This window comes from Amaranthus tricolor, chromosome 14 (genome assembly GCF_026212465.1).
Source record: "Amaranthus tricolor cultivar Red isolate AtriRed21 chromosome 14, ASM2621246v1, whole genome shotgun sequence".
Classification (NCBI taxonomy): Eukaryota; Viridiplantae; Streptophyta; class Magnoliopsida; order Caryophyllales; family Amaranthaceae; genus Amaranthus; species Amaranthus tricolor.
This window is the reverse complement of record NC_080060.1, coordinates 15698487-15724301: the sequence shown is the minus strand read 5'-3', so window position 1 is coordinate 15724301 and position 25815 is coordinate 15698487. Positions and strand designations below refer to the sequence as shown.

General features: G+C 35.3%; 1 protein-coding gene across 1 annotated transcript; it reads left to right on the top strand.

Moving 5' to 3' along the window:
• Positions 1-13273: 13273 nt before the first annotated feature.
• On the top strand, positions 13274-17922 carry LOC130799349 (peptide-N4-(N-acetyl-beta-glucosaminyl)asparagine amidase A-like). The gene is made up of 3 exons (XM_057662451.1): positions 13274-13291; positions 14972-15064; positions 17290-17922. The coding sequence occupies exons 1-3, from the start codon at positions 13274-13276 to the stop codon at positions 17920-17922; spliced, it is 744 nt and encodes a 247-aa protein (XP_057518434.1).
• Positions 17923-25815: the final 7893 nt, after the last annotated feature.

Sequence of the window (25815 nt, the reverse complement as noted above, 5' to 3'; positions counted from 1 at the left end):
CGCGAATTAAAAGACAAGATTGTCACGTATCTTGCTAATTTTTGTCCTTGGTAAATGGTAATTAGTATAGATTTTTTAGGACTTTAATGTATATTATATATGTGTACGTACATAATTTTATATTATATATACAATCGAGAGGTTATAATTATAAAGAGATTATTGGTGATTATTTATGATTATCATTGGGATTATTATTAGTACTAAACAAAAAAAAGAAAACAAAATACCAACTATTTGCTGCGGGCTACCCAAAACAACAGTAAATAGTTAAGAGTATTTGCTGCGGGCCACAAGAAAACCGCAGCAAATAGTCTTATCTATTTGCTGCGGTTTCTTGTGGCCCGCAGCAAATACTCTTAACTATTTGCTGCGGTTTTGGGTAGCCCGCAGAAAATAATGCCCTTTTTTGCTGCGGTTTAAAACCGCAGCATTTAAAATAGGCCATTTGCTGCTATCACTATTGCTTGGGGCCAAAACCGCACCAAATTATGGCCAAAAAACCGCAACAAATGAGGTTTTTTTCACTAACGTATATTTCCAAGATATGTTGATTTCAACTCATGGGCGGCATGAAACATTGTGTAGACAGTGCTAGAGATGGGAACGACAACAAGAGGGGGTTGAATTGTTGTTTTAATAAGCTTAAGTATTTTAGCCCTGTTTTTGCGGAATTAAATTGAAGAATTAAAACTGAAACTTAATGCGAAAAAGTAAAAGAGACAACACAATTTTACGTGGAAACCTAGGCCTAAGTAGAAGGAAAAACCACGACCCCTTGGGATTTCAAAACTTTTCAATATGTTTTAGGCAATTCGTTACAATTACATAAAACAAACTCAACTTGCTTCACTCGAAGCTTCTCTAGCAAGGCCAATTCTCTTTCTCTTTCTCTTTCTCTTGCTTCACTCGAAGCTTCTCTCTTAACTTTACTCAAAGCTATTCTCTTCTCTAGCTCCACTAGAAGCTTTCTAATTCTCCCCTAGACTTACCCAAGTCTAGTTACAATAATTCTCTCAAAAACCCTTTAAAAGGATAAATTATCTAAAGATAAAATTAAAGAGTTGCACAAGAAAATATTATAAATTAATTGGCAATTTTTGAACATTATTTCTTGTTAATTTTTTATCAATCTCTTGTTTGATTTTTCAAGGCTCATACGCATGCAATTTGAGAAATAAAAAAGTCACCTATTTATAGTGTTTATTTAGCTAGTAATAAGGGAATAACTACCCACTATTTCTTTATCCCAAAAATTAAGGAGAATAATATGGATCTTGAATTACAAGGGTAAAACTCATGGTTAAGCACTTGTACTTATTCCCATAACAAAGGAGAAATAAGTGGAAGCTTGATGCTCAAGCAAAAAGCTACGGTTCCCCTCTTTCTAATAATAGGTAAGTTAGTTTCTCACTTAATTTAGATTCAAAATATAAACTTTTTTAAAAGGAGAAAAATAAGGAGAGAAATATTTTATTATTTTAAAATCACACGGTTGTTTTAAGATGGTTTAAAAAATATTTTGCCAATTAACTTAATTATTAACTAATGCAACAAATTAATTTTAACTAATACATCAACTAAAAAATCTGAAAATATATTAATTAGAATTTTCCAGCAAATGTAACTTCTTCAGACTCCAGTCTGGAAACAATGCACTGTTTCCATTTTTCAGTAATGTTAGATCATCAAACTTAAGAACAGTAGACTTCTTGTCTACATTTGACATCCTAAGCGATATACCTTATCTAACTTCATTGGATTCCTTTAACAAGTACATGTTCATAGACTAAGTCATAGGCACTATCAATGATCTTAATCACGACGGGATATTGACCTGCATACAATCTCTAAAAATACATTTGTTTATATAAAATATAGCCAACAGATTGCATGTCAAAGTTATGAATTTAAGGCAACAAGTACAAGAAACTCTGCAAGCTGGTGTAGTAAAAAAGATAAAGCTCAAGCAACTCACATCGGTTGTTTTGTTGCGCACGCACTGACATGCATAATTTGGTAAGCTTTATTCAATCGTATTTTTTATATTTTATTTAATTTTTACTTTTTCTTATATTTTTTTAATCGGGAAATATCAATCAACCTCCATCGGATGAGGTTTTGCAGAAACACATGGCTTGGTCAATAATGAAACTGACGCTGCTAAATGTACCAACAAAAAGGCAAAAGAAATTCATGTAATAAAAATTTTAATGTTTAAGTTATTTTAAAATATTATTCAATAATTGCATTTGTTAGATTATATATTTCAATATATCTATTTATTTTTCAAACAAAACGAGGAGTATGTTACCATTCATTCTAGGAATCCTAAATGTCACGCCAAATCGCCAGCTAAATATATTTAGAAGTCGTGGAAATTGTGGATGTAGCCTCGAGAAAAAACCGTAGAAGAAGAGGGTGGTGTTTGGAGTGGAGTCTGTCTCACAAATCTATTATGCTAGTGGCGACGTCTCTTGCATAACTTCGCCATCATCACCGTACTAAACCACAGCCTGATTTTGATGTTATCCTTGATTAGAGATTGGTAGACTTCAAGGTTAGACAAAAATAAGCTTTTGATAAGTTGCCGGAAGAACTTCGACTAGGGTTTAATAATGCGGTAGTTCAAAATAAACAAAGAACCTTTGAGGCAATACATATCAAAAGATAAAACTTGCTTCATGGCTTGTGGTCATACGACTGAGTTACGACGGACTTGTCTATCGCATTAAAAAGCAACTACTTTTGGGATGTTGGCGAGGGAATATTTCTGTTACGAGTCCGTCGCTAAATGCCTTTGGCGATTTTCTAGAGGAAATTCTCCATCAACGTTCTTTTGTGATATATTGATAGTTTAAGTTCTTATTGGATCAATATAAGGCCTCAAAGAGGTTCAACAATAAAAACAAATGAAAAATATAATGTAAAAGAGAACACAAGTGTTTATGAGGTATCTTGAATACCTCCCCCTCAAATATAGTTTATTATAATGAATTCAACAATTACAAGTATAATAAACCTCCCTTATCTTGAGAACAATCTCTCAAGACCACAAATACTAAAACAAAGTAAGAACACTCTCTAGCTTCTAACAATGCAACAGCCCTCTCAACAATATGTGTGTTTGTGGTGAATGTTACTATGAGTGATGAATCCTATTTATAGGCATAATATTCATCACTCTTAATATTCCCTCATAAATCACCATAAACTCACAATTAACATCCTAATTAACTATGAGAATTAACCATAGTAATAAACATCACAATAAACATTACATTAAACCAAGAAGTAATGCTCTTATTCAATGTCTACACAGGAATTCTGACCAAAACAGAATCCAATGTAGTCTTCTGATCTTCCGCTCGACCCGAGCCACTACCTTGATCGGTCGAGCGAGCTTCCAAAGAAGCTACTGACTTGTTCTGCACACATTGCTCGACCCCCGCTCGACCGAGCCACCCCCGCTCGACCGAGCGGTTGTTCGAGCCACTCACAGTCAGCCTCTCTTCTTGTTGCTTTGATCAAACAACTCTCATCAATCGTTCCAAACCTTAAACCACCCATATTCGACACATCTTTATCGACCCTCTCTAAAGTACAAGACAAAGCATGTTCGACTATATGTTTAAAGTGAATGTCATCACTAAGATTATTGGCACTTGCTTTAACAATCTCCCCCTCAAGTCCAATATTCTTATCCTCCTCAAAAGTAACTCTCTTTGACCCAAACACACCATCACCAACACTTTTGTGGCCTAGGCTACCACAATTAACTTGTAACTCATACAAGTTCCTATGACTCCTTACTCCCTTCATGAGCACCATGCTCCCTCTAATGACTTTCAAAACCCCTCCACTTGCTTTGAAAGTGCATCCTTTACTCTTAAGTCTACCTAATGAAATAAGGTTCCTCTCAAATTTAGGTACATACCTTACATCACCAAGTCTTCTCTTGACACCTCCATGAGTCTCAATAATAACCTCACCAATACCTTCTACTTTTCACCTTTTCATCATTTGGTAAAGTAACAAGGCTATAATCCCCATAACTAAGCTTAGTAAATTTTTCTTTCTCACAACAAATGTGGAATGAGCAACCAGAGTCTATTACCCATTTCTTACTATGAACCATTCCCCCATCAACTAGTAGAGCCCCATCATAGTCATCATCATCATCAATAAAGCCTAGAGCGGCATTCCCGCTATTCTCACTCTCAATTCTTCCATTATCCCTTAAGTTTCTCATTTTCTTAAGGTCTTCCTTAAATTCCTTACACATCATTTGTATGTGCCCCTTTTTCTTACAATAGTAACACTCTTTGTTACTAAGGTCACCCCTCCCTTGAGACTTACCCCTTCCTTGATATCCCTTTTCTTTGGTTCTTTCCCTATTAGAACCTTCACTAAACAAGCCCTCCCCAACATCCTTCTTTTCTTCCCCCTCTCTTCTCACCATGAACCTATCATTCTCTCTCAATGCCGCCAATGCTTGATCAAGACTGATAGAATCCCTACCTATGAGTAATGTTTGGACTATGTTTTTATAGTCCTTGGGAAGTGAAGCCAAAAGTAATAGAGCTTGTTCTTCATCAGTCAACTTTTCATCGGCATTTAACAATTGGCACACCAACTTGTTAAACGTGTTAATGTGGTCTTGCATTGTTGTATTTTCATCCTTCATGAGTTGATACAACTCCCACCTCAAGCAAAGTTTACTAGTAAGGGATTTGGAAGCATACACCGCTTGTAATTTTTCCAACAACTCACCGGGATCGGTCTCTTTCAAGTGGTGATACTTGATTTCGGGTGCAATGGCAAGCCGGATTGTGCTTACCGCCTTCTTTCTCATTTGTGTCCATCTTGCTTCTTCTACATTATTTGGTTTCTCCTTCAATAGCGCATCATCGATGCCTTGCTGCACCAAAAAATCTTCCACCAAATTCTTCCATATGGAAAAATTGATTCTTCCATCAAACAATTGAATAGAAAAACTTTTTCCATCAGTCATTGTGTCTTTCTTGTTTTTGTAACCTCACTTTCACACTCCAAATAGCCCAAGACGCACTCCCGCTCTGATACCAATTGAAAGCGCAAGCCTCAAAGAGGTTCAACAATAAAAACAAATGAAAAATATAATGTAAAAGAGAACACAAGTGTTTATGAGGTATCTTGAATACCTCCCCCTCAAATATAGTTTATTATAATGAATTAAAAAATTAAAAGTATAATAAACCTCCCTTATCTTGAGAACAATCTCTCAAGACCACAAATACTAAAACAAAGTAAGAACACTCTCTAGATTCTAACAATGCAACAGCCCTCTCAACAATATGTGTGTTTGTGGTGAATGTTACTATGAGTGATGAATCCTATTTATAGGCATAATATTCATCACTCTTAGTATTCCCTCATAAATCACCATAAACTCACAATTAACATCCTAATTAACTATGAGAATTAACCATAGTAATAAACATCACAATAAACATTACATTAAACCAAGAAGTAATGCTCTTATTCAATGTCTACACAGGAATTCTGACCAAAACAGAATCCAATGTAGTCTTCTGATCTTCCGCTCGACCCGAGCCACTACCTCGATCGGTCGAGCGAGCTTCCAAAGAAGCTACTGACTTGTTCTGCACACATTGCTCGACCCCCGCTCGACCGAGCCACCCCCGCTCGACCGAGCGATTGTTCGAGCCACTCACAGTCAGCCTCTCTTCTTGTTGCTTTGATCAAACAACTCTCATCAATCGTTCCAAACCTTAAACCACCCATATTCGACATATCTTTATTGACCCTGTCTAAAGTACAAGACAAAGCATGTTCGACTACATATTTAAAGTGAACGTCATCACTAAGATTATTGGCACTTGCTTTAACAATCTCCCCCTCAAGTCCAATATTCTTATCCTCTTCAAAAGTAACTCTCTTTGACCCAAACACACCATCACCAACACTTTTGTGGCCTAGGCTACCACAATTAACTTGTAACTCATACAAGTTCCTATGACTCCTTACTCCCTTCATGAGCACCATGCTCGCTCTAATGACTTTCAAAACCCCTCCACTTGCTTTGAAAGTGCATCCTTTACTCTCAAGTCTACCTAATGAAATAAGGTTTCTCTCAAATTTAGGTACATAGCTTACATCACCAAGTCTTCTCTTGACACCTCCATGAGTCTCAATAATAACCTCACCAATACCTTCTACTTTCACCTTTTCATCATTTGGTAAAGTAACAAGGCCATAATCCCCATAACTAAGCTTAGTAAATTTTTCTTTCTCACAACAAATGTGGAATGAGCAACCAGAGTCTATTACCCATTTCTTACTATGAACCACTCCCCCATCAACTAGTAGAGCCCCATCATAGTCATCATCATCATCAATAAAGCCTAGAGCGGCATTCCCGCTATTCTCACTCTCAATTCTTCCATTATCCCTTAAGTTTCTCATTTTCTTAAGGTCTTCCTTAAATTCCTTACACATCATTTGTATGTGCCCCTTTTTCTTACAATAGTAACACTCTTTGTTATTAAGGTCACCCCTCCCTTGAGACTTACCCCTTCCTTGATATCCCTTTTCTTTGGTTCTTTCCCTATTAAAACCTTCACTAAACAAGCCCTCCCCAACATCCTTCTTTTCTTCCCCCTCTCTTCTCACCATGAACCTATCATTCTCTCTCAATGCCGCCAATGCTTGATCAAGACTGATAGAATCCCTACCTATGAGCAATGTTTGGACTATGTTTCTATAGTCCTTGGGATGTTAAGCCAAAAGTAATAGAGCTTGTTCTTCATCAGTCAACTTTTCATCGGCATTTAACAATTGGCACACCAACTTGTTAAACGTGTTAATGTGGTCTTGCATTGTTGTATTTTCATCCTTCATGAGTTGATACAACTCCCACCTCAAGCAAAGTTTATTAGTAAAGGATTTGGAAGCATACACCGCTTGTAATTTTTCCAATAACTCACCGGGATCGGTCTCTTTCAAGTGGTGATACTTGATTTCGGGTGCAATGGCAAGCCGGATTGTGCTTACCGCCTTCTTTCTCATTTGTGTCCATCTTGCTTCTTCTACATTATTTGGTTTCTCCTTCAATAGCGCATCATCGATGCCTTGCTGCACCAAAAAATCTTCCACCAAATTCTTCCATATGGAAAAATTGATTCTTCCATCAAACAATTGAATAGAGAAACTTTTCCCATCAATCATTGTGTCTTTCTTGTTTTTGTAACCTCACTTTCACACTCCAAATAGCCCAAGACCCACTCCCGCTCGGATACCAATTGAAAGCGCAAGCCTGAAAGAGGTTCAACAATAAAAACAAATGAAAAATATAATGTAAAAGAGAACACAAGTGTTTATGAGGTATCTTGAATACCTCCCCCTCAAATATAGTTTATTATAATGAATTCAAAAATTAAAAGTATAATAAACCTCCCTTATCTTGAGAACAATCTCTCAAGACCACAAATACTAAAACAAAGTAAGAACACTCTCTAGCTTCTAACAATGCAATAGCCCTCTCAACAATATGTGTGTTTGTGGTGAATGTTACTATGAGTGAAGAATCCTATTTATAGGCATAGTATTCATCAGTCTTAGTATTCCCTCATAAATCACCATAAACTCACAATTAACATCCTAATTAACTATGATAATTAACCATAGTAATAAACATCACAATAAACATTACATTAAACCAAGAAGTAATGCTCTTATTCAATGTCTACACAGGAATTCTGACCAAAACAGAATCCAATGTAGTCTTCTGATCTTCCGCTCGACCCGAGTTACTACCTCGCTCGGTCGAGCGAGCTTCCAGAGAAGCTATTGACTTGTTCTGCACACATTGCTCGACCCCCGCTCGACCGAGCCACCCCTGCTCGACTAGTCGAGCCACTCTTTGCTCGACCGAGCGGTTGTTCGAGCCACTCACAGTCAGCCTCTCTTCTTGTTGCTTTGATCAAACAACTCTCATCAACCGTTCCAAACCTTAAACCAACCATATTCGACACATCTTTATCGACCCTCTCTAAAGTACAAGACAAAGCCTGTTCGTATGTTTAAAGTGAACGTCATCACTAAGATTATTGGCACTTACTTTAACACTAGTGGCGACGTCTCTTGCATAACTTCGCCATCATCACCGTACTAAACCACCGCCTGATTTTGATGTTATCCTTAATTAGAGATTAGTAGACTTCAAGGTTAGACAAAAATAAGCTTTTGATAAGTTGCCGGAAGAACTTCGACTAGGGTTTAATAATGCGGTAGTTCAAAATAAACAAAGAACCTTTGAGGCAATACATATCAAAAGATAAAACTTGCTTCATGGCTTGTGGTCATACGACTGAGTTACGACGGACTTGTCTATCGCATTAAAAAGCAACTACTTTTGGGATGTTGGCGAGGGAATATTTCTGTTACGAGTCCGTCGCTAAATGCCTTTGGCGATTTTCTAGAGGAAATTCTCCATCAACGTTCTTTTGTGATATATTGATAGTTTAAGTTCTTATTGGATCAATATTATTTAACAATCGTGAAAAATAAGGACGCAAATTTTATTTAACCACAACGAATGGTATATGTGTAGTCGTGGGTCGAACACAAGGAAGTTAGGACAAGAAACTTGCTAATTTCGACCAATTATATTACTCAAGGGAAAAAGATGTTTGGTTGGTTTTTTTCTCTACCAATAAGTTAATAATGCAATGAAAATGTGGATTAAAGCTATACGTTGAAGAGATCTAGGGTGTCAGGAATCCCCTTAAGTCCTGTATGATCAAATTCTCATTAGTGTGTATGAAAATTCGAATTAATTATGTGGTTAAACATGATCCTGTTAATCTCAAACTCTCGCTCTATTGATTAATTATTAGATTTAGACCCTATGTAGCACCCCGAGATTATCTGATGTCATTAACTAATATTTTAATAACTTTTGGGGATTTTATAATTATGTTAAATTAATTTAGAAGTAGTTTTAATAAACAAGTTTCATATACGAATTTAAATATTAACATATATTTATATTAAAAATACAATCACGATTTCTAAAATAAAGAGGTTCGAATTAAGATTATTATTTTATTAAATAAATAACTAAATAAATAAATAAATAAATAAATAAATAATAATAATAATAATAATAATAATAATAATAATAATAATAATAATAATAATAATAATAATAATAATAATAATAATAATAATAATAATAATAATAATAACCCTGATAAAAAGGGCACGAAACCGTCGTTGCTTCCCACCAGCCGTCACTCCCTTCACTCTTCCTCCTTCTCTCTCTCTTTTCCCCATTACTGTGCCGCCAGCAGCTGGTCCCAATCAGCCACCCACGAGCAACCACCTGCACAGCCGTGTCACCTCCTCCCTCGAGCAGTAAGCAGCAACCCAGACACTGACAATAGGCCGTGTCTCATCTTCCTTCTCAGCGGCAGGCGGACTGAAGGACTCCACTAGCAGCTTGGCTACTGTACTGCCAGCAGGGGACAATCCGTGTGACTCTTTCTCTCCATTTCGCAAAGTGAGTCACCACCACAACAAAAACCACCTACCTCCTTGTCCATCTCCTAGTTTCACCTTTGTGAGCCATCTCTTCTCTTTTCTCTAATTAATTTTCTAGTTTTATTTGGAATTTAATTAAGTGTATTGAGTTTGATGTTGATTTTTTTGTTAAGTTCATTGAATCTTTTTGTGGGTAAGAATTTGATTGATGAATTAAACATGTTTATGACTTAGTGTTTGAAGTGTGATTTAAAATTATGGGTTGTGTGTTGATTTTGTATTAGTTTCTTTGAATCTTAGTATGGGTAGTAATTAAATATATTATCTTTGAACACGAAACGATTAGGGCTTGGATTTAGAGATGAAATTACTAATGATGTGTGTTTTATACAATATTTTAGTGATGATTGATTAAATTACTTTAAAAGTTGTTTCAAGATTTGATTGATAGATTATTGTAGTGAATAATTAGTAACTGTGATGATGTTTAGTTGACTATGAAAGTTATTTTGATTGATTAAATTGGGAATAATAGTTACTAATTTTTGTGGTTTGATTGTTGTGAATTACAAATACCCTTATTAGGTTGTTATTTAAGTTATAGATACATGATATTAGTAAGCCAAGAGCATAATGTCAACTTATCATCGAATGATTGCTAAAGTAATTTGTCGTATTGTTTGACTATAGTTCTTAATAGCTTCGGAGAATGTAACAAATGATATCCCGATGCGACAACTCTAAGATTTGCCGTATCGTTATATTAATGTAATATTAAAATTGTAAGATTTAGTTGTGATTAGTTATTATTGGGTAACGCAAGCCGATATGCTCAAAATTAGTTAATCTAAAGAACCGATTCACACATACTTCTACTTTAAATTTATGGAAAGACTTATGTTGTGTTGAGTTAATGATTTTGACTTGTATTGAATGAGTTGTGTGCGTGCTAAAGTAATCGGAAACTCATGTTACATGGGCGATAGCGGTTCATTTGGTACTTAGTTTGGTATGGCAAAGTAGTTAAGGGAACTTATTAGTTCTACTCATAACTTATATACGTGCCCATTTTGTAAGAGGAAAGTAGAGCCTTAGTCGGGTAATTTTGTGACTTTTGATCGTGCAGTGACGCTTACAGGTACGTACACGCAGTAATTAACCCTTATATGCAATTTCCCTTACGATATTATTGTTTATTGTGATAATATGTAGTGTATCGAAACTATGAGGTTCTAGTGAGAAAACTTTATATATGAAGGGCCATCGATTATGAAATCCCTGAGCTTAGAATAGTTTAGAGAATGAGAGTGTTAGTAGAAGGTTGGGACCACCCCCTTATTTATTTAAGAATTAGATTATGCTTTAATTGGAGTTAGAATGACTCCTTTATACGTGAATTTCATATTTTGATGAGTGGCTCAATGGGTTTTGGCGTGCTGGGCGCTCATTATTAGTCGAAAGTGGAAGTTATTCCCATCTGATAAAGTATTAGATAATGACTAGCTGGCGTGACTCAACTGGATTATGTCCGATTGATTTATTAGTCCCCTAGGTGAGGTTCGACGGGACCACCCTAAGGGGGTTATGAGCATGCTTGGGTCACTGGGCACCGAATGGCCGATCCCGCCCCTTGACCGAGGTGTTACCATGCGGGCCTTCCAAACCCCAATATGGTGGCCTCTTCACTGGTTTAGAACCCTAGTGTGTTAGTTTTTCCCGAAGGTAGGACCCGAGAGGGTCAACTGTAGGGGGCATGAGCTTGTACTTTGCCATGGGCGCCGGATGGCCGATAACGCCCTTGGCCGTGTCACTATGCCAGGAAGTAGAGAAAGATCCACTGATAGAAAGTTATTCAGTGATAGACAATTTGTTCATTGATCGAAAGTTATTTAATGATAGAAGGTTCATTCTTTGATAGAAAGCTTACACATTGATAGAAAGTTTACTTTTTGATAGAATATTTACTCATTGATAGAACATTTACTTATTGATAGATTAGTTTATGCTAGTGAGAAGTGTGCCTAAGTTAAGTTACCTCAAGGGTATTACAAACTATGATCACACTTACCTTAAGATAGACAAGCACTATAAGGTCATGTGTTAGGTATTCTTTTAATGCCTTGGTCGAGTTGATACTATACGTGTTTTGCAAGAGTTTATGTTTGAAAAAGGGAGCGTGAAGACCTGCATTCTACCCAAGAACACATGGTTCGGGTTGGAAAGCACGTAATGAAATTAAGAATTATAAGTGGCCGATAAAAGGTTACTATTTGTGCTTGCGTTTTATGAAATCATCTTATGTTGTTTTATGATATAATGCTATCTAGTAGTTGGCCTTATTATATTTGATGCTAGTTACTGACGTGTACGTGTTTGTGCTTATGTTTGATTGTTGATGACTTTCTATGATTGTCCTGCTATGACACATTGGCCTTTGGTCTAATGTCGAGCAGCAGGAGGGTCATAGACGGGCGTAGCAGCAACTGGAGCTTCTTTTGCATTGCATTGCATTTGGGGAGAGTGATGAGGGCAAAGCATAACCTATGTCATACCGCTATCTTTCGATTTTGTAGCTCTTGTTATCTTTTGTAAATTTTGGTTGTATATGTTTTGTTATGAGGCCTTGTGTCCTCCCTCGTATATTTGTATTTCCGTTGCGTAGTTTATAACTCTGTATGGTTTTAAGGAGTTAAGTCTTTTTAAAACGCAAACGTCGACACTGGAACCACGATCTATGCTTAGCATGTTGATTTGAGAAGCTGGCGACGAATTATTCCGCCATGACTTAGTTTTGATAGGCCGTTGGTACCTTTACTTTATTATCTTGTAAATAACTTTTTTTTTTCTACAAAGGCGCACAGTTTTAAGGCAAATGCTGCCGAAATTTCCACTCACTCTACTTTTTAATTAATCTTTAGCGTTTATTTTAATTATGTTCCCTTTTCTTTTTATGTAACACCTGAATTTCCTCCCTTCCTTCAAGATTCTGGTTTTGTTTAAGGGGTTGGAAATTCAAGGGTGTTACAGGTGGTTACCAGAGCCGGTGGTCCATATTTTCGACGCTTTGTGTCCTCAAATTCGTTGAGAAATTGCTTGAAGTTAGAAGTTATTTGTGAGAGTTTAGGTAGATATGGGATAGGTGCATATTACATATTCACGTATAATGATTATCGTTGCATATGCATAGATAAACATATAGTTTTTTTAGCTTGTTATGACACTCATTCTTATGTGTGTTATTATTATAAATAAAAATTATGATGGTGGTTTGAATGATGACACGATTTAACAAATCAGTAGATTTGAATTATTTATTATAAAGAAATAATGAAAATTTTGAGTATTTGGTTCAACTCGAGTTGTATTAGAAGTATTCATTATGGAGATATGAAGTATGAATGATGAAATTCTAGAGAAGTTGGTTGCATCGGAAACTTTCTCTTGCTTGTAAGGATTATATGAAATTTAATCTTATGTGTCTGAATATTTGTTCATGTTAATTGTTTTCATAAAGCTTACGAGTTTTGATATTGATCCTATACATGAACCCACTATTTATTTATCTGCTTGAGCATCCCCTTTGTCAAGTGCATTCGTTCATCATAACATAGAAGTGGTGATCATAATTCTCTTGAATATGTTTAATGACTATGCAAGCATATTCTAAGTAGATTAAACTAGAATAAGGATAAGAGCTAAAGTGTAATAAGAATTTGATATATTGTAAATGAAAGAAAGGGATCTTGTATGCGATATCTTGTAAATAAAGTTTTAATCGCCAATTGATGATAATAATGCGGTCATAGTTAAAGTATAGATGCGTTAAAACCTAAATATAAGGAGAAGTTCGAGAGCACGTTAAGAGTTTATAGTTTGAGAATCCAACCCCCAATTTCGAACCATGATTTATAAGAGTATTATTGATATATTCTTCATATAGTGATGAGTTGAAGTTAAGAGATTGTTTTCAACGTCTCTAAGTGTTTAAAGATAATGCTATATCAGTTGAATTAAATTATCACATTAGTAATGTTGTTCAAACTAGAATTGCCTTAATATTTTCATTTGAAGTTATAATTCTTTCTAGGTTAAGGCTCTTGACCTTTGTAATTAGCTATAGTAACATTGGTGTTGAGTTTTAGTGTGGCATAATCGTGTCTACCAATAAACATTTTCAGTCTCATACGGTGATTGAGACTGATGCTTTAAATTGGTTAATGTAACATATATTTGCTAGTTCTAAACCCAACATCTCATGCTTGTAGTGAGACCTTGAGAATCAGTTGAGAGTGAAAAAGATAGTCAACCTATTAGCCTTAGTAACCACTATATATATATTTTGATAAACTATACTACTATAAGGGTCCCCTGTCATTGATTTTGCTTTTTGTAAGCATCCAACTCTCATCATAATGAATATAGTATTTCATGTTTGCCGAGTAATAACGACCTTTAAATCACTATTTGTTGTCAAAAAAAACTTTTTTTTTTAAAATTAAGACATTTTGTCTCATTAAATGCTTATATAGAATGATGAATGTTTTAATCGGATGATAATGTGAAGAAGAATCGTGACGGTTTTAAAGCGTTAGCATGATAAAATGATATTTGAAATTAAAAATGAATCAGTGATATTACAATTTTTTTTCCTCGTGGCCTTCTGGGTAGTTACGATACATAAGGATAAAATAACCTGATGATGAGGTGGAATAAGCGTCTTTGTGCATGTAAGATACAGCTAAATGTTTTAAGTATTTTAGAGTATCTCATTGATCACCAATTTAATAGTCCTGCTAGCGTATTGAAATGATAAGACTTAGATGAGATTCTAAATGAAGCTGACTTTACGCAAGTTACTGTTTTAATAATGATTAATGTGATACGTGGTAATTTAAGTTGGAGAGTTACTAAAGATAATGTGGTCCTAATAAAAATTCAAGAGGTGTTTTAAACCTAAACATTGAAGAAACGACAATGAATATGCGAATAATTATAATTTGAGAGATTAATCGAGATAATGGATTATGAATTAAACGATTATTATAAACAATCATTATTATACGATAAAGAGAGTTAAATAATATTCGCACTTGTGTTAAGAAGAGTTTTAATTGATGTTACTAAATCATTGGATCGTAATAAGCATTTGATGAAAAGAGTTTTGAAACTTTGACGTGTTTTAATACAAACGATTATGTTATAGTTGTTAGTTCTAAGTTTCGCATCTTAGGTCGGAGGGTGATTGAATTCAACTTATTTGCGAAGGAATAATTGTAATGCATAATCTCAAAGTGTTGCGTTATTTTGTTAGCTTTGTGTTGTTGTACTTTAGTATAGTCTTAGAAGTGTTAATGTAGCAATCATATGGTTGAGATAACGGTCTTATAGTTAGAGGTAGTATTGTGATGGAAATGTTATGATGTAGGTTGGATATTGTGAAATTAGTGTTGGTATCACAACTTTATCAAACTGTATGATACATAACTGCTTTGCTATTGATATTGCAAATTGCGGTGATGTAGGTGTGTTCATCAGTTATTTTTCAACGTGCATATTTTTATGTATACATAAAATGTCATCTTTTTTGATCATTACTGTTATTATTACCCTATTAGTACCATTAGTACCGTCATTATATATGTACATGATGCATTACTTTAGTCATATATTAGCTCGTGATCTTAATGGATATAAATTATATACTTTCAACATATCTAGTCGTATGGTAAATGAATAGCTGAAAAGTGTTGGTGCCCTTTGACATTGCCCTTCATGATTCTAAATCATCCTCATATTGTCGTATTTAGAATTTGATATTATGATGGATAAAGGATGTTATTATTGAATAATTACGATATGTGTACTAATATCATGGCTGCGAACGTATAATTATTAACTATAGTAACTTGCTAAAATGTGTTATATATATAATTTGATTATATACTTGAAACATGTATTATGTTTTGAGTTATTAATTTGAGTTATTAATCTACTAATCAAGTCATGATGAATGATTTAAAATGTTATAAAATGATTTGATCTTGATCATATATGATTAATGAAAAGAGGATTTTCATGTAAGTAAAAGGTTAGGATTATGTTATGATAAGTAAAGTTAGCGATGAATCGATTTGGAAGTTGATAACCAATCAGTTTTGTAAGATTCAAGTATCCTCGGGTCTAGGGTGTCTAATTGTAATATGAGTTAAGTGTTGAGCAACTTCGTGCACTTTACTTTTACGACTTTGTTGTTTTGATATTTTACCACCATTCATGGTTTAAATTATAATAGTAAAACCTTCCGTACATTTCAAGATTATCAAAAAGTACGACCTTAGGTGGTCAAGTAGAAGTGGAAAGGTTGTTTGAAGAATTACATTAGATAACAGCACTTTTCGTGTTGTTACGAGTTCAAGCGATACACTTTTTTAAAAAAAGCCACATCTGCTAGATCTGTTACTTTTGTAAACATTGAGGAGAGTTGTCTTACTAAGAGAACATATTGATGCCTAGATACTAGGGTGTATAGTACTGAGATTAAAGATATTAAATAATTAGAGTTTCACGGTCTAACCACACTATCCTTGTATATGTTTCGAGGTTAGTGAGTTACGGGGTCGTAACTAACTTTTAAGGGGGGTAGAATGCAATAGAATTTCGCGCGTTTACACGCATTTCCTCCTGCACTTTCACGCATTTTCGCGTCTATGATAACAACCTATTACAAATTTACATGCTTCTGATTAACTGTTTGAACGAATTTGTGTGATATCTACATGCTTTCGATTGATTGTTTCAATCAATTGGTGTAATATTTACATGCTTTTGATTAGTTGTTTAAGCCAATTTAGGCGATTATAAATACTCGAAATGAGATATGTATGAATATTCTAATAGACTGAGTATCCTTTTGTTAATAGTGTCAATAAAGTCACGATCCTTGAGTAAATTCTAGAGCGTAAAATAGTTAAATAACCTTCTTGAGTTATTAGAAATACAAATTTTTATGAATTGTACACTTGTTACTCTAGTTTCGGGGACGAAACTCCTTTTAAGAGGGGTTGTCTGTAACACCCCGAGATTTTCTGACGTCATTAATTAATATTTTAATAAGTTTTGGGGATTTTATAATTATGTTGAATTAATTTAGAAGTAGTTTTAATAAACTACTTTCATATACGAATTTAAATATTAACATATATTTATATTAAAAATACAATCACGATTTCTAAAATAAAGAGGTTCGAATTAAGATTATTATTTTATTAAATTTGTGAGTACATGAAGGTCCCTTGCAAGAAGATGAATAAAGATAAATAAATAACTAAATAAATAATAATAATAATAATAATAATAATAATAATAATAATAATAATAATAATAATAATAATAAGAGATATTATCAATGGTACCCCTGCACTATAGAAAAATATCAATGGTACCCCAGTTAATTTCAATGGTACCCCCAAGTATGTGCTAATTACAACCGTGACACTATTAATGATTTTTCCGTTAAATGTCCGTTAAATTTTGAATTTAACCTAACCATGGTTAGTTTCTTCTTCTTCTCTTTTCCCTTTCCTCTTCCTGCTCTCCTTCCATGGCTGCTTCATCTCAAGTCCGACAGCGATCAACCCGAATATGCAGAAAATAGCGAATTGATTTTCCGTCGCCGGAGAAAACATTGTTTATGGCATGTATTGAATTTAGACAGAAATAAAAGCTTAAAAAAGGGTGAACCAGGAGAAGGAGAAACACAATGATGTTCCAAAGTTAGGACCCACAAAAACCACTGACCGTCAGTATGATCGCATATTTGGGATTTGGTTTGAAGGGGTTGAACTTCTTCGTAGTTGTACTACTCAGCCTACTCATTCTGGAATCTTCTGGAATGTTCGTAAGGATGTAACTAAATATTCATCTCTTCTTATGAAATCTAATTTAAATCTTTTAGTTTATATGGGAAATATTGTTGATAAAACTTATACTGGTGTTTATCATGTTAGCGTCACTTTTCATTACTACTCATTTGAGAATTTTGATCAAAAAAAGGGGACTTTGGTTGATTTATATGGAAATTTAGCAGATTTAATACTACCCATTTTCAGAAAACTTCCATTAAATGATGGGTTATGGTTTGAAATTCAGAATTCTACTGAATTTCAAAATAAGGAATTGGAAATCCCTAGGAATGTTTATAGAGCTGCATTAGAAATTTATGTTTCATTTCATGAAAATGATGAATTTTGGTATACAAATTTTGATAATGATTATTTAATGGCTAATAATTTGAGTTTGCTTGGAAATGGTCCTTTTAGGGAGGTTTTACTGAAGTTAGATGATGATTTAGTAGGAGCTGTTGGCCATTTACTGTGATTTTTTATGGTGGAATTAATCCCCTTCTTTGGAGACCAATTTGTGCCATTGGATCATTTGATTTACCCTCTTACGACATCAAAATTAATCCGTTTTTTGGTAAATTGTTGGATGGGAACCAACAGAGATTCGGGTTTTGTGTTACGAATTAGATGAATGTATGGTTCATTGATACTAATTTACATCGACGAATTCGGGTCAGTGGTTTTTTAGATGAAGCAACCATGAAAAGAAAGCAGGAAGAGGAAAGGGAAAAGGGAAGAAGAAGAAACTAACCATGGTTAGGTTAAATTCAAAATTTAACGAACATTTAACTAAAAAATCATTAATAGTGTCACGGTTGTAATTAGCATATACTTGGAGGGTACCATAGAAATTAACTGGGGTACGATTGATATTTTGCTAGTACAGGGGTACCATTGATAATATCCCTAATATAAATAACCATGATAAAAAGGGCACGAAACCCTCGTTGCTTCCCACCAGCCGTCACTCCCTTCACTCTTCCTCATTATTTCTCTCCTTTCCCCCTTACTGTGCCGCCAGCAACTGGTCCCAATCAGCCACCCACGAGCAACCACCTGCACAGCCATGTCACATCCTCCCTCGAGTAGAAAGCAGCAGCCCAGAAACTGACAATAGGCCGTGTCTCTTCTTCCCCCTCAGCGGCAGGCGCACCGAAGGACTCCACCAGCAGCTCGGCTACTGTACTGTCAGCAGGGGACAATCCGTGTGGCTCCTTCTCCCCATTTCGCACAATGATTCACCACCACCACAAAAACCACCTACCTCCTTGTCCATCTCCTAGTTTCACCTTTGTGAGCCATCTCTTCTCTTTTCTCTAATTAATTTTCTAGTTTTATTAGGAGTTCTATTAAGTGTATTGAGTTTGATGTTAATTTTGTGTTAAGTTCATTGAATCTTTTTGTGGGTAAGAATTTGATTGATGAATTAAACATGTTTATGACTTAGGGTTTGAAGTGTGATTTGATATTATGGGTTGTGTGTTGATTTTGTATTGGTTTCTTTGAATCTTAGTATGGGTAGTAATTAAATATGTTATATTTGAACACGAAACGATTAGGGCTTGGATTTAGAGATGAAATTACTAATGATGTGTGTTTTATACTATATTTTAGTGATGATTGATAAAATAACTTTAAAAGTTGTTTTAAGATTTGGTTGATTGGTTATTATTGTGAATAATTAGTAACCGTGATGATGTTAGTTGACTATGAAAGTGATTTTGATTGATTAAATTGGGAATAATAGTTACTAATTGTTGTGGTTTGATTGTTGCGAATCACAAATACCCTTATTAGGTTGTTATTGAAGTTATAGATACATGATATTAGTAAGCCAAGAGCATAATCTCAACTTATCGTCGATGGTTGGTAAAGTAATTTGTCGTGTTGTTTGACTATAATTCTTAATAGCTTTGCAGAATGTAACAAATGATATCCCGATACGACAACTCTAAGATTTGTCGTATCGTTATATTAATGTTATATTAAATTTGTAAGATTTAGTTGTGATTAGTTATTTTTGGGTAACACGAGCCGATATGCTAAAATTTAGTTAATGTAAAGAAACGATTCACACATACTTCTACTTTAAATTGATGGAAAGACTTATGTTGTGTTGAGTTAATGATTTTGACTTGTATTGAATGAGTTGTGTGTGTGCTAGAGTAATCGAAAACTCATGTTGCATGGGCGATAGCGGTTACTTTGGTATTTAGTTTTGTATGGCAAAGTTGTTAATGGAGCTTATTAGTTCTACTCATAACTTATGTAGGTGCCCATTTTGTAAAAGGAAAGTAGAGCCTTAGTCGGGTAATTTTGTGACTTTTGATCGTGTAGTGACGCTTACAGTACGTACACGCAGTAACTAACCCTTATATGCAATTTCCCTTAAGACATTATTGTTTATTGTGATAATATGTAGTGTATCGAAACTATGAGGTGCTAGTGAGAAAACTTTATATATGAAGAGCCATCGATTATGAAATCCCTGAGCTTAGAATAGTTTGGAGAATGAGAGTGTTAGTAGAAGGCGGGGACCACCCCCTTATTTATTTAAGAATTAGATTATGCCTTAATTGGAGTTAGAATGACTCTTTTATACGTGAATTTCATATTTTGATGAGTGGCTCAATGGGTTTTGGCGTGCTGGGCGCTCATTATTAGTCGAAAGTGGAAGTTATCCCATCTGATAAAGTATTAGATTATGATTAGCTGGCATGACTCAACTAGATTATGTCCGGTTGATTTATTAGTCCCCTAGGTGAGGTTCGATGGGACCACCGTAAGGGGGGTATGAGCATGCTTGGGTCACTGGACGTCGGATAGCCGATACCGCCCCTTGACCGAGGTGTTACCATGCGGGCCTTGCAAACCCCAATATGGTGGCCTCTTCACTGGTTTAAAACCCCAGTGTGTTAGTTTTTCCAGAAGGTAGGACCCGAGAGGGTCAGCTGGAGGGGGCATGAGCTCGTACTTTGCCATGGGAGCCGGATGGCCGATAACGCCCTTGGCCGTGTTATTATGCCAAAGTTAATTAGTGATAGAAAATTTATTCATTGATCGAAAGTTATTTAATGATAGAAGGTTCATTCTTTGATAGAAAGCTTACACATTGATAGAAAGTTTACTTTTTGATAGAATATTTACTCATTGATAAAACATCTATTTATTGATAGATTAGTTTATGCTAGTGAGAAATGTGCCTAAGTTAAGTTACCTCAAGGGTATTACAGACTATGATCACATTTACCTTAAGATAGACAAGCACTATAAGGTCATGTGTTAGGTATTCTATTAATGCCTTGGTCGAGTTGATACTATACGTGTTTTGCAAGAGTTTATGTTTGAAAAGAGGAGCGTGAAGACCTGCATTCTACCCAAGAACACATGGTTCGGGTTGGAAAGCACGTAATGAAATTAAGAAGTATAATTGGCCGATAAGCGGTTACTATCTGTGCTTGCGTTTTATATAATCATCTTATGTCGTTTTATGATATAATGCTATCTAGTAGTTGGCCTTATTATATTTGATGCTAGTTACTGATGTGTACGTGTTTGTGCTTATGTTTGATTGTTGATGACTTTCTATGATTGTCCTGCTATGACACATAGGCCTTTAGTCTAATGTCGAGCAGCGGGAGGATCATAGACAGGCGTAGCAGGTACTGGAGCTTCTTTTGCATTGCATTTGAGGAGAGTGATGAGGGCTAAGCATAACCTGTGTCATACCGCTATCTTTCAATTTTATAGCTCTTGTTAGCTTTTGTAAATTTTGGTTGTATATGTTTTGTTATGAGGCCTTGTGTCCTCCCTCGTATATTTGTATTTCCACTGCGTAGTTTATAACTCTGTATGGTTTTAAAGAGTTAAGTCTTTTTAAAACGCAAACGTCGACACTGGAACCACGATCCATGCTTGGCATGGTTATTTAAGAAGCTGGCGACGAATCATTCAGCCGTGACATAGTTTTGATAGGCCGTTGGTGCCTTTACTTTATTAGCTTTTAAATAACTTTTGTTTTTCTACAAAGGCGCACAATTTTAAGGCAGATGCTGCCTAAATTTTCACTCACTCACCTTTTTAATTAATCTTTAGCGTTTATTTTAATTATGTTCCCTTTGTTTTTTATGTAACACCCGAATTTCCTCCCTTCCTTCACGATTCTGGTTTCGTTTAAGGGGTTGGAAATTCAGGGGTGTTACACCCTACTAATTCGATTCTCACGCGCTAATTTTATTGAACGATTTAATAAGAATTTAATTAAAATTTACCATAAAGCAAAACTGATCTTAATCTCACACGCTAGTTCTATTGACTAGTTCAACATAGCATATTTAATTTAGGGTTAATTGGCATAATTTAACCAATTTAATCCTAGTTTCATGGGCACATTCAAGAATCAAACACTAGTGGAAAAAAATGTATTTGCTACTAATCAATTGCTGTGGTTTTTATATATACGCAGCTATAAGTAGGAAAAAGAATTAGAAAAAAAAAAAAAACACTTAAATACTGCGGTTTTGGGCCTTGACCGCAGCAAATACATATGAGCAGCTTCAATTGCTGCGGTTTGTTTCACGCCCGCAGCAAAAAACGTTCTTCAATTGCTCCGGTTCTTCACTACCCGCAGCAAATAAGATAATTCTTCACATAATTGCTGCGGTTTTTGCCTTGCCCGCAGCAATTGTATTTTCAAAAACCCGTCATATATGTTAATGTTATGTTAATACATAAAACCCACGAAACTGCTTTCATTATATTGTTTATACGACTGTTGCACTTCTTCACTCAATATTGAAACTGTCGGTTTTCTTGTTCATCATAATTTGTTCGATTATTGTCTTCAATCTTTCTTCTTCATCATCTTTTTGTTCTTGTTCTTCTTTGATCATCATGCTTTCTTTTCTTATTGCTTTTCTTCATCATCAACTTCTTGAAACTGCGCTGTACACATTGTTGTTGCTCTTCTTAAACCCACGAAATTTGGGCTTAGTTCTTGCTCTTCTTCAAGGAATAGTTTTTTTAAAGCTTATTAGTTCTCAAACGCAGGCCATTATTGTTCAAGCTTCATTAATTGTGTACGTTTAGGGCGCTTAGTTTTTTTTATACCAATTTTTTTTTCATTGTATAGGTTATACACTAACCCACCAAAACCCACGACAATTCAAGGTATTTTTTTCAATTTGATTTGTAAATTAGGTTTAAATTTGTCATACTTTATGAATGTGTATGTTGTTATTGTTTTTAAGTTTTAAATTTATCATATATATCATATTTTGTTATATTTTTAAGTAATTTCTTCATTTTATTTATGATTGTGTATGTAGTAGTGGTTTTTAAGTTTTAAATTTATCATAATTTTTTATATAGTTTGTAAGTTAGGTTTAATTAGGTTTGTTTATGGTTAAATGAATGAGTTGTTGATATGAATATTAATTAGTTGTCCAAGTTTATGAATGTGATTTGATTTTTATTGTTTTTATATAAATATTAATTATGGTTACTACAATAAACATCATTTGGACAGTTTAAAAAACATTGTGTTATTATTTGGGTTAATTAGTGTTAAATGAATGATTATTACTTAATTTTGTGGTTAGATAGAGTTCGTTAAGTATATATGTTTAAAAGTTGTGTATTAATTTTTTTTTGAATCAATTAATCACACTAATTAGGATTACAAAAGATCGTTCATGGATGTATGGAAGCATTGAATCGTCGGAATTTATTGATGGCGAATTAGAATTTTGTAGTATTGCGGTTGAACATCAAGTGAGGATGGGGAGAGTTGGTTTTTATTGCCCATGTGTCCGTTGTGGCAATGTATCAAAGGTAGATAGTGTTGATATCCTTAGGGAGCACATACTTCGACGTGGCTTTAGGCCTCAATATCATGTTTGGGTTTGCATGGTGAGGAGGGAGTGGATGGGTATGGTTAGTAGATAATGTTGATGGGTATGAGACAGATGAAGAGAATATCGATGAGGATGTGGATCGTGTTGATGAGATGATGGAGGGAGTCGAGGATGAGTTAGGAAAACTTCCTCGTGTTTTTGACTTGTTGACAGAGGCTTCTCAAAAGCCTTTGTACCCTAGATGTATAAAGTTCACCAAACTAACAGTAGTGTTGACAATTTTCAACATTAAATCAAAGTTCAATTGGATTGACGCTAGTTTCACAATGTTATTAGAAGCGTTAGGTGAGATGCTTCCTGAGGGAAATGAACTTTCAAAGTCGACATATTATGCCAAAAAGCTCATGTGTCCTTTCGGCTTAAAGTACCAGAAGATTCATGTGTGTCCGAATGATTGTATGTTGTATCGGAATGAAAACGAGAACTTAGAAGAGTGTCCTAGGTGTGGGTTACCGCGCTACAAGCGTAAAGGGGCTCGGGATGCTAAAGGGCCCCCGGCTAAGGTATTGTGGTATTTTCCAATAATACCTAGATTCAAGCGCTTGTTTTCTATAAAGAAAGATGCGTTAAATTTGAGGTGGCATGCAGATAGGGTGAAGAAAGGTCACTTGCTCACACATCCATCTGATTCTCCGAAGTGGCAGAGTATTGATAGGTTGCATAAGACTTTTGGGGATGAGGTTCGTAATTTAAGGCTCGGAGTGTGTACGGATGGAATGAACCGATTCAGCAATCTTAGTTCTCAACATAGTACTTGGCCGTTACTTTTAGTGATCTATAATTTGCCACCTTAGTTGTGTATGAAGCGTAAGTACATAATGCTTTCGCTTCTTATCGGGTCCTAAACAACCTGGCAATGACATAGATGTGTATCTTGCACCTCTCGTTGAGGACTTGAGAAAGATGTGGGATGAAGGCGTTTCAAAGTTTGATGCATATGCTGATGAGGAGTTCACCTTGCGTGCAATGCTTTTATGCACCGTTAATGATTTTCCGGCATATGGCAACTTATCGGGGTATAAGAACAAAGGGAAGAAAGCATGCCCAATATGTATCGATGACATGGAATCCACGTGGATTCCTACGTGCAAACACGTATTCATGCACCATCGAAAGTTCCTCCCACGAGACCGCCAATATCGTAAGAAGAAGAAGTTGTTCAACGGGGAGGTTGAGGACTGTGTAGCTCGTTGACCGTTGACCGGTTATGAGGTTTATGAACAGGCTAAGGGATTTGAGACTGTATTTGGTAAAACAGGGCAAGTGCAAGAGGGTGAAGAACGACTATGGAAAAAAGAATCAATCTTTTGGAAGCTTCCATATTGGAGAGATCTACAGGTTAGGCATTGTCTTGACGTTATGCATATAGAGAAAAATGTGTGCGATGCCATACTCGAGACTCTCATGAACATTCCGGGTAAGGCAAAGGATGTTAGGGCCGTGCGAGATTGGTTTGAATATAAGGGTCTTCGTCCGGAGTTGTGAGCACATGTTAAGGTGAGTAAGAAAAGAAATAGAGCTGATGAAGTTGGTGGCAGTAAGAAGAAGATGAGTAATGACAAAGTTTATTTGCCTCCAGCTTGCTACACATTGTCCAAAGCAGAGAAGCAGACATTTGGTGAGTGTTTGTATGGCATTAAGGTTCCGTCTGGGTACTCATCCAACATGAAGAGATTTGTGAGCTTAAATGGTGAGCTAAAGTTGGGAAGCATGAAATCTCACGATTGCCATGTAATGATGCAAGTGTTCTTTCCAATTGCAATCCGTGGAATACTGCCAAAACATGTGAGATATGCTATTACCGAGCTATGTTCGTTCTTCAACACAATTTGTAGTAAAGTTCTTGATCCCTTTAAACTTGATGCACTTCAACTCAACGTGATTGTAACTTTATGCAAGTTTGAGATGTATTTTCCACCTTCTTTCTTTGACATAATGGTTCATCTTATTATCCATCTCGTTCGTGAGATCAAGCTTTTGGGTCCAGTTTTTTTAAGGTGGTGTTATCCTTTTGAAAGACACATGGGTGTTTTACAAAACAAGGTGAGGAATCCAGCACAACCCGAGGGGATTATGATTCAAGGCACTTTGAGCGATGAGATTAGTAACTTTATAGCCGAGTATTTGGCCATGGCAAAGCCTATTGGACTTCCCACCTCTAGACATGAAGGAAGGCTTGAGGGAAAAGGAACAATTAGCTCCAAATCGGTCAAACCTCCTCGAGAAAACCTTCTACAAGCACACTTGTATGTGTTGCATCATATTTCGGAAGTTCATCCTTTTTTGAGTGAGCATTTTGATATATTGCGCGCAAAACATCCTTCTAAAGGGGATAGGGCATTGACGCAGTTGCATAACAAGACTTTTATTAATTGGTTTCATAATCGAGTAATATGCGAAGAACTCAAGGGTGTATTTGAAATTGTTAAGTGGTTAGCTTTTGGTCCTCCTGA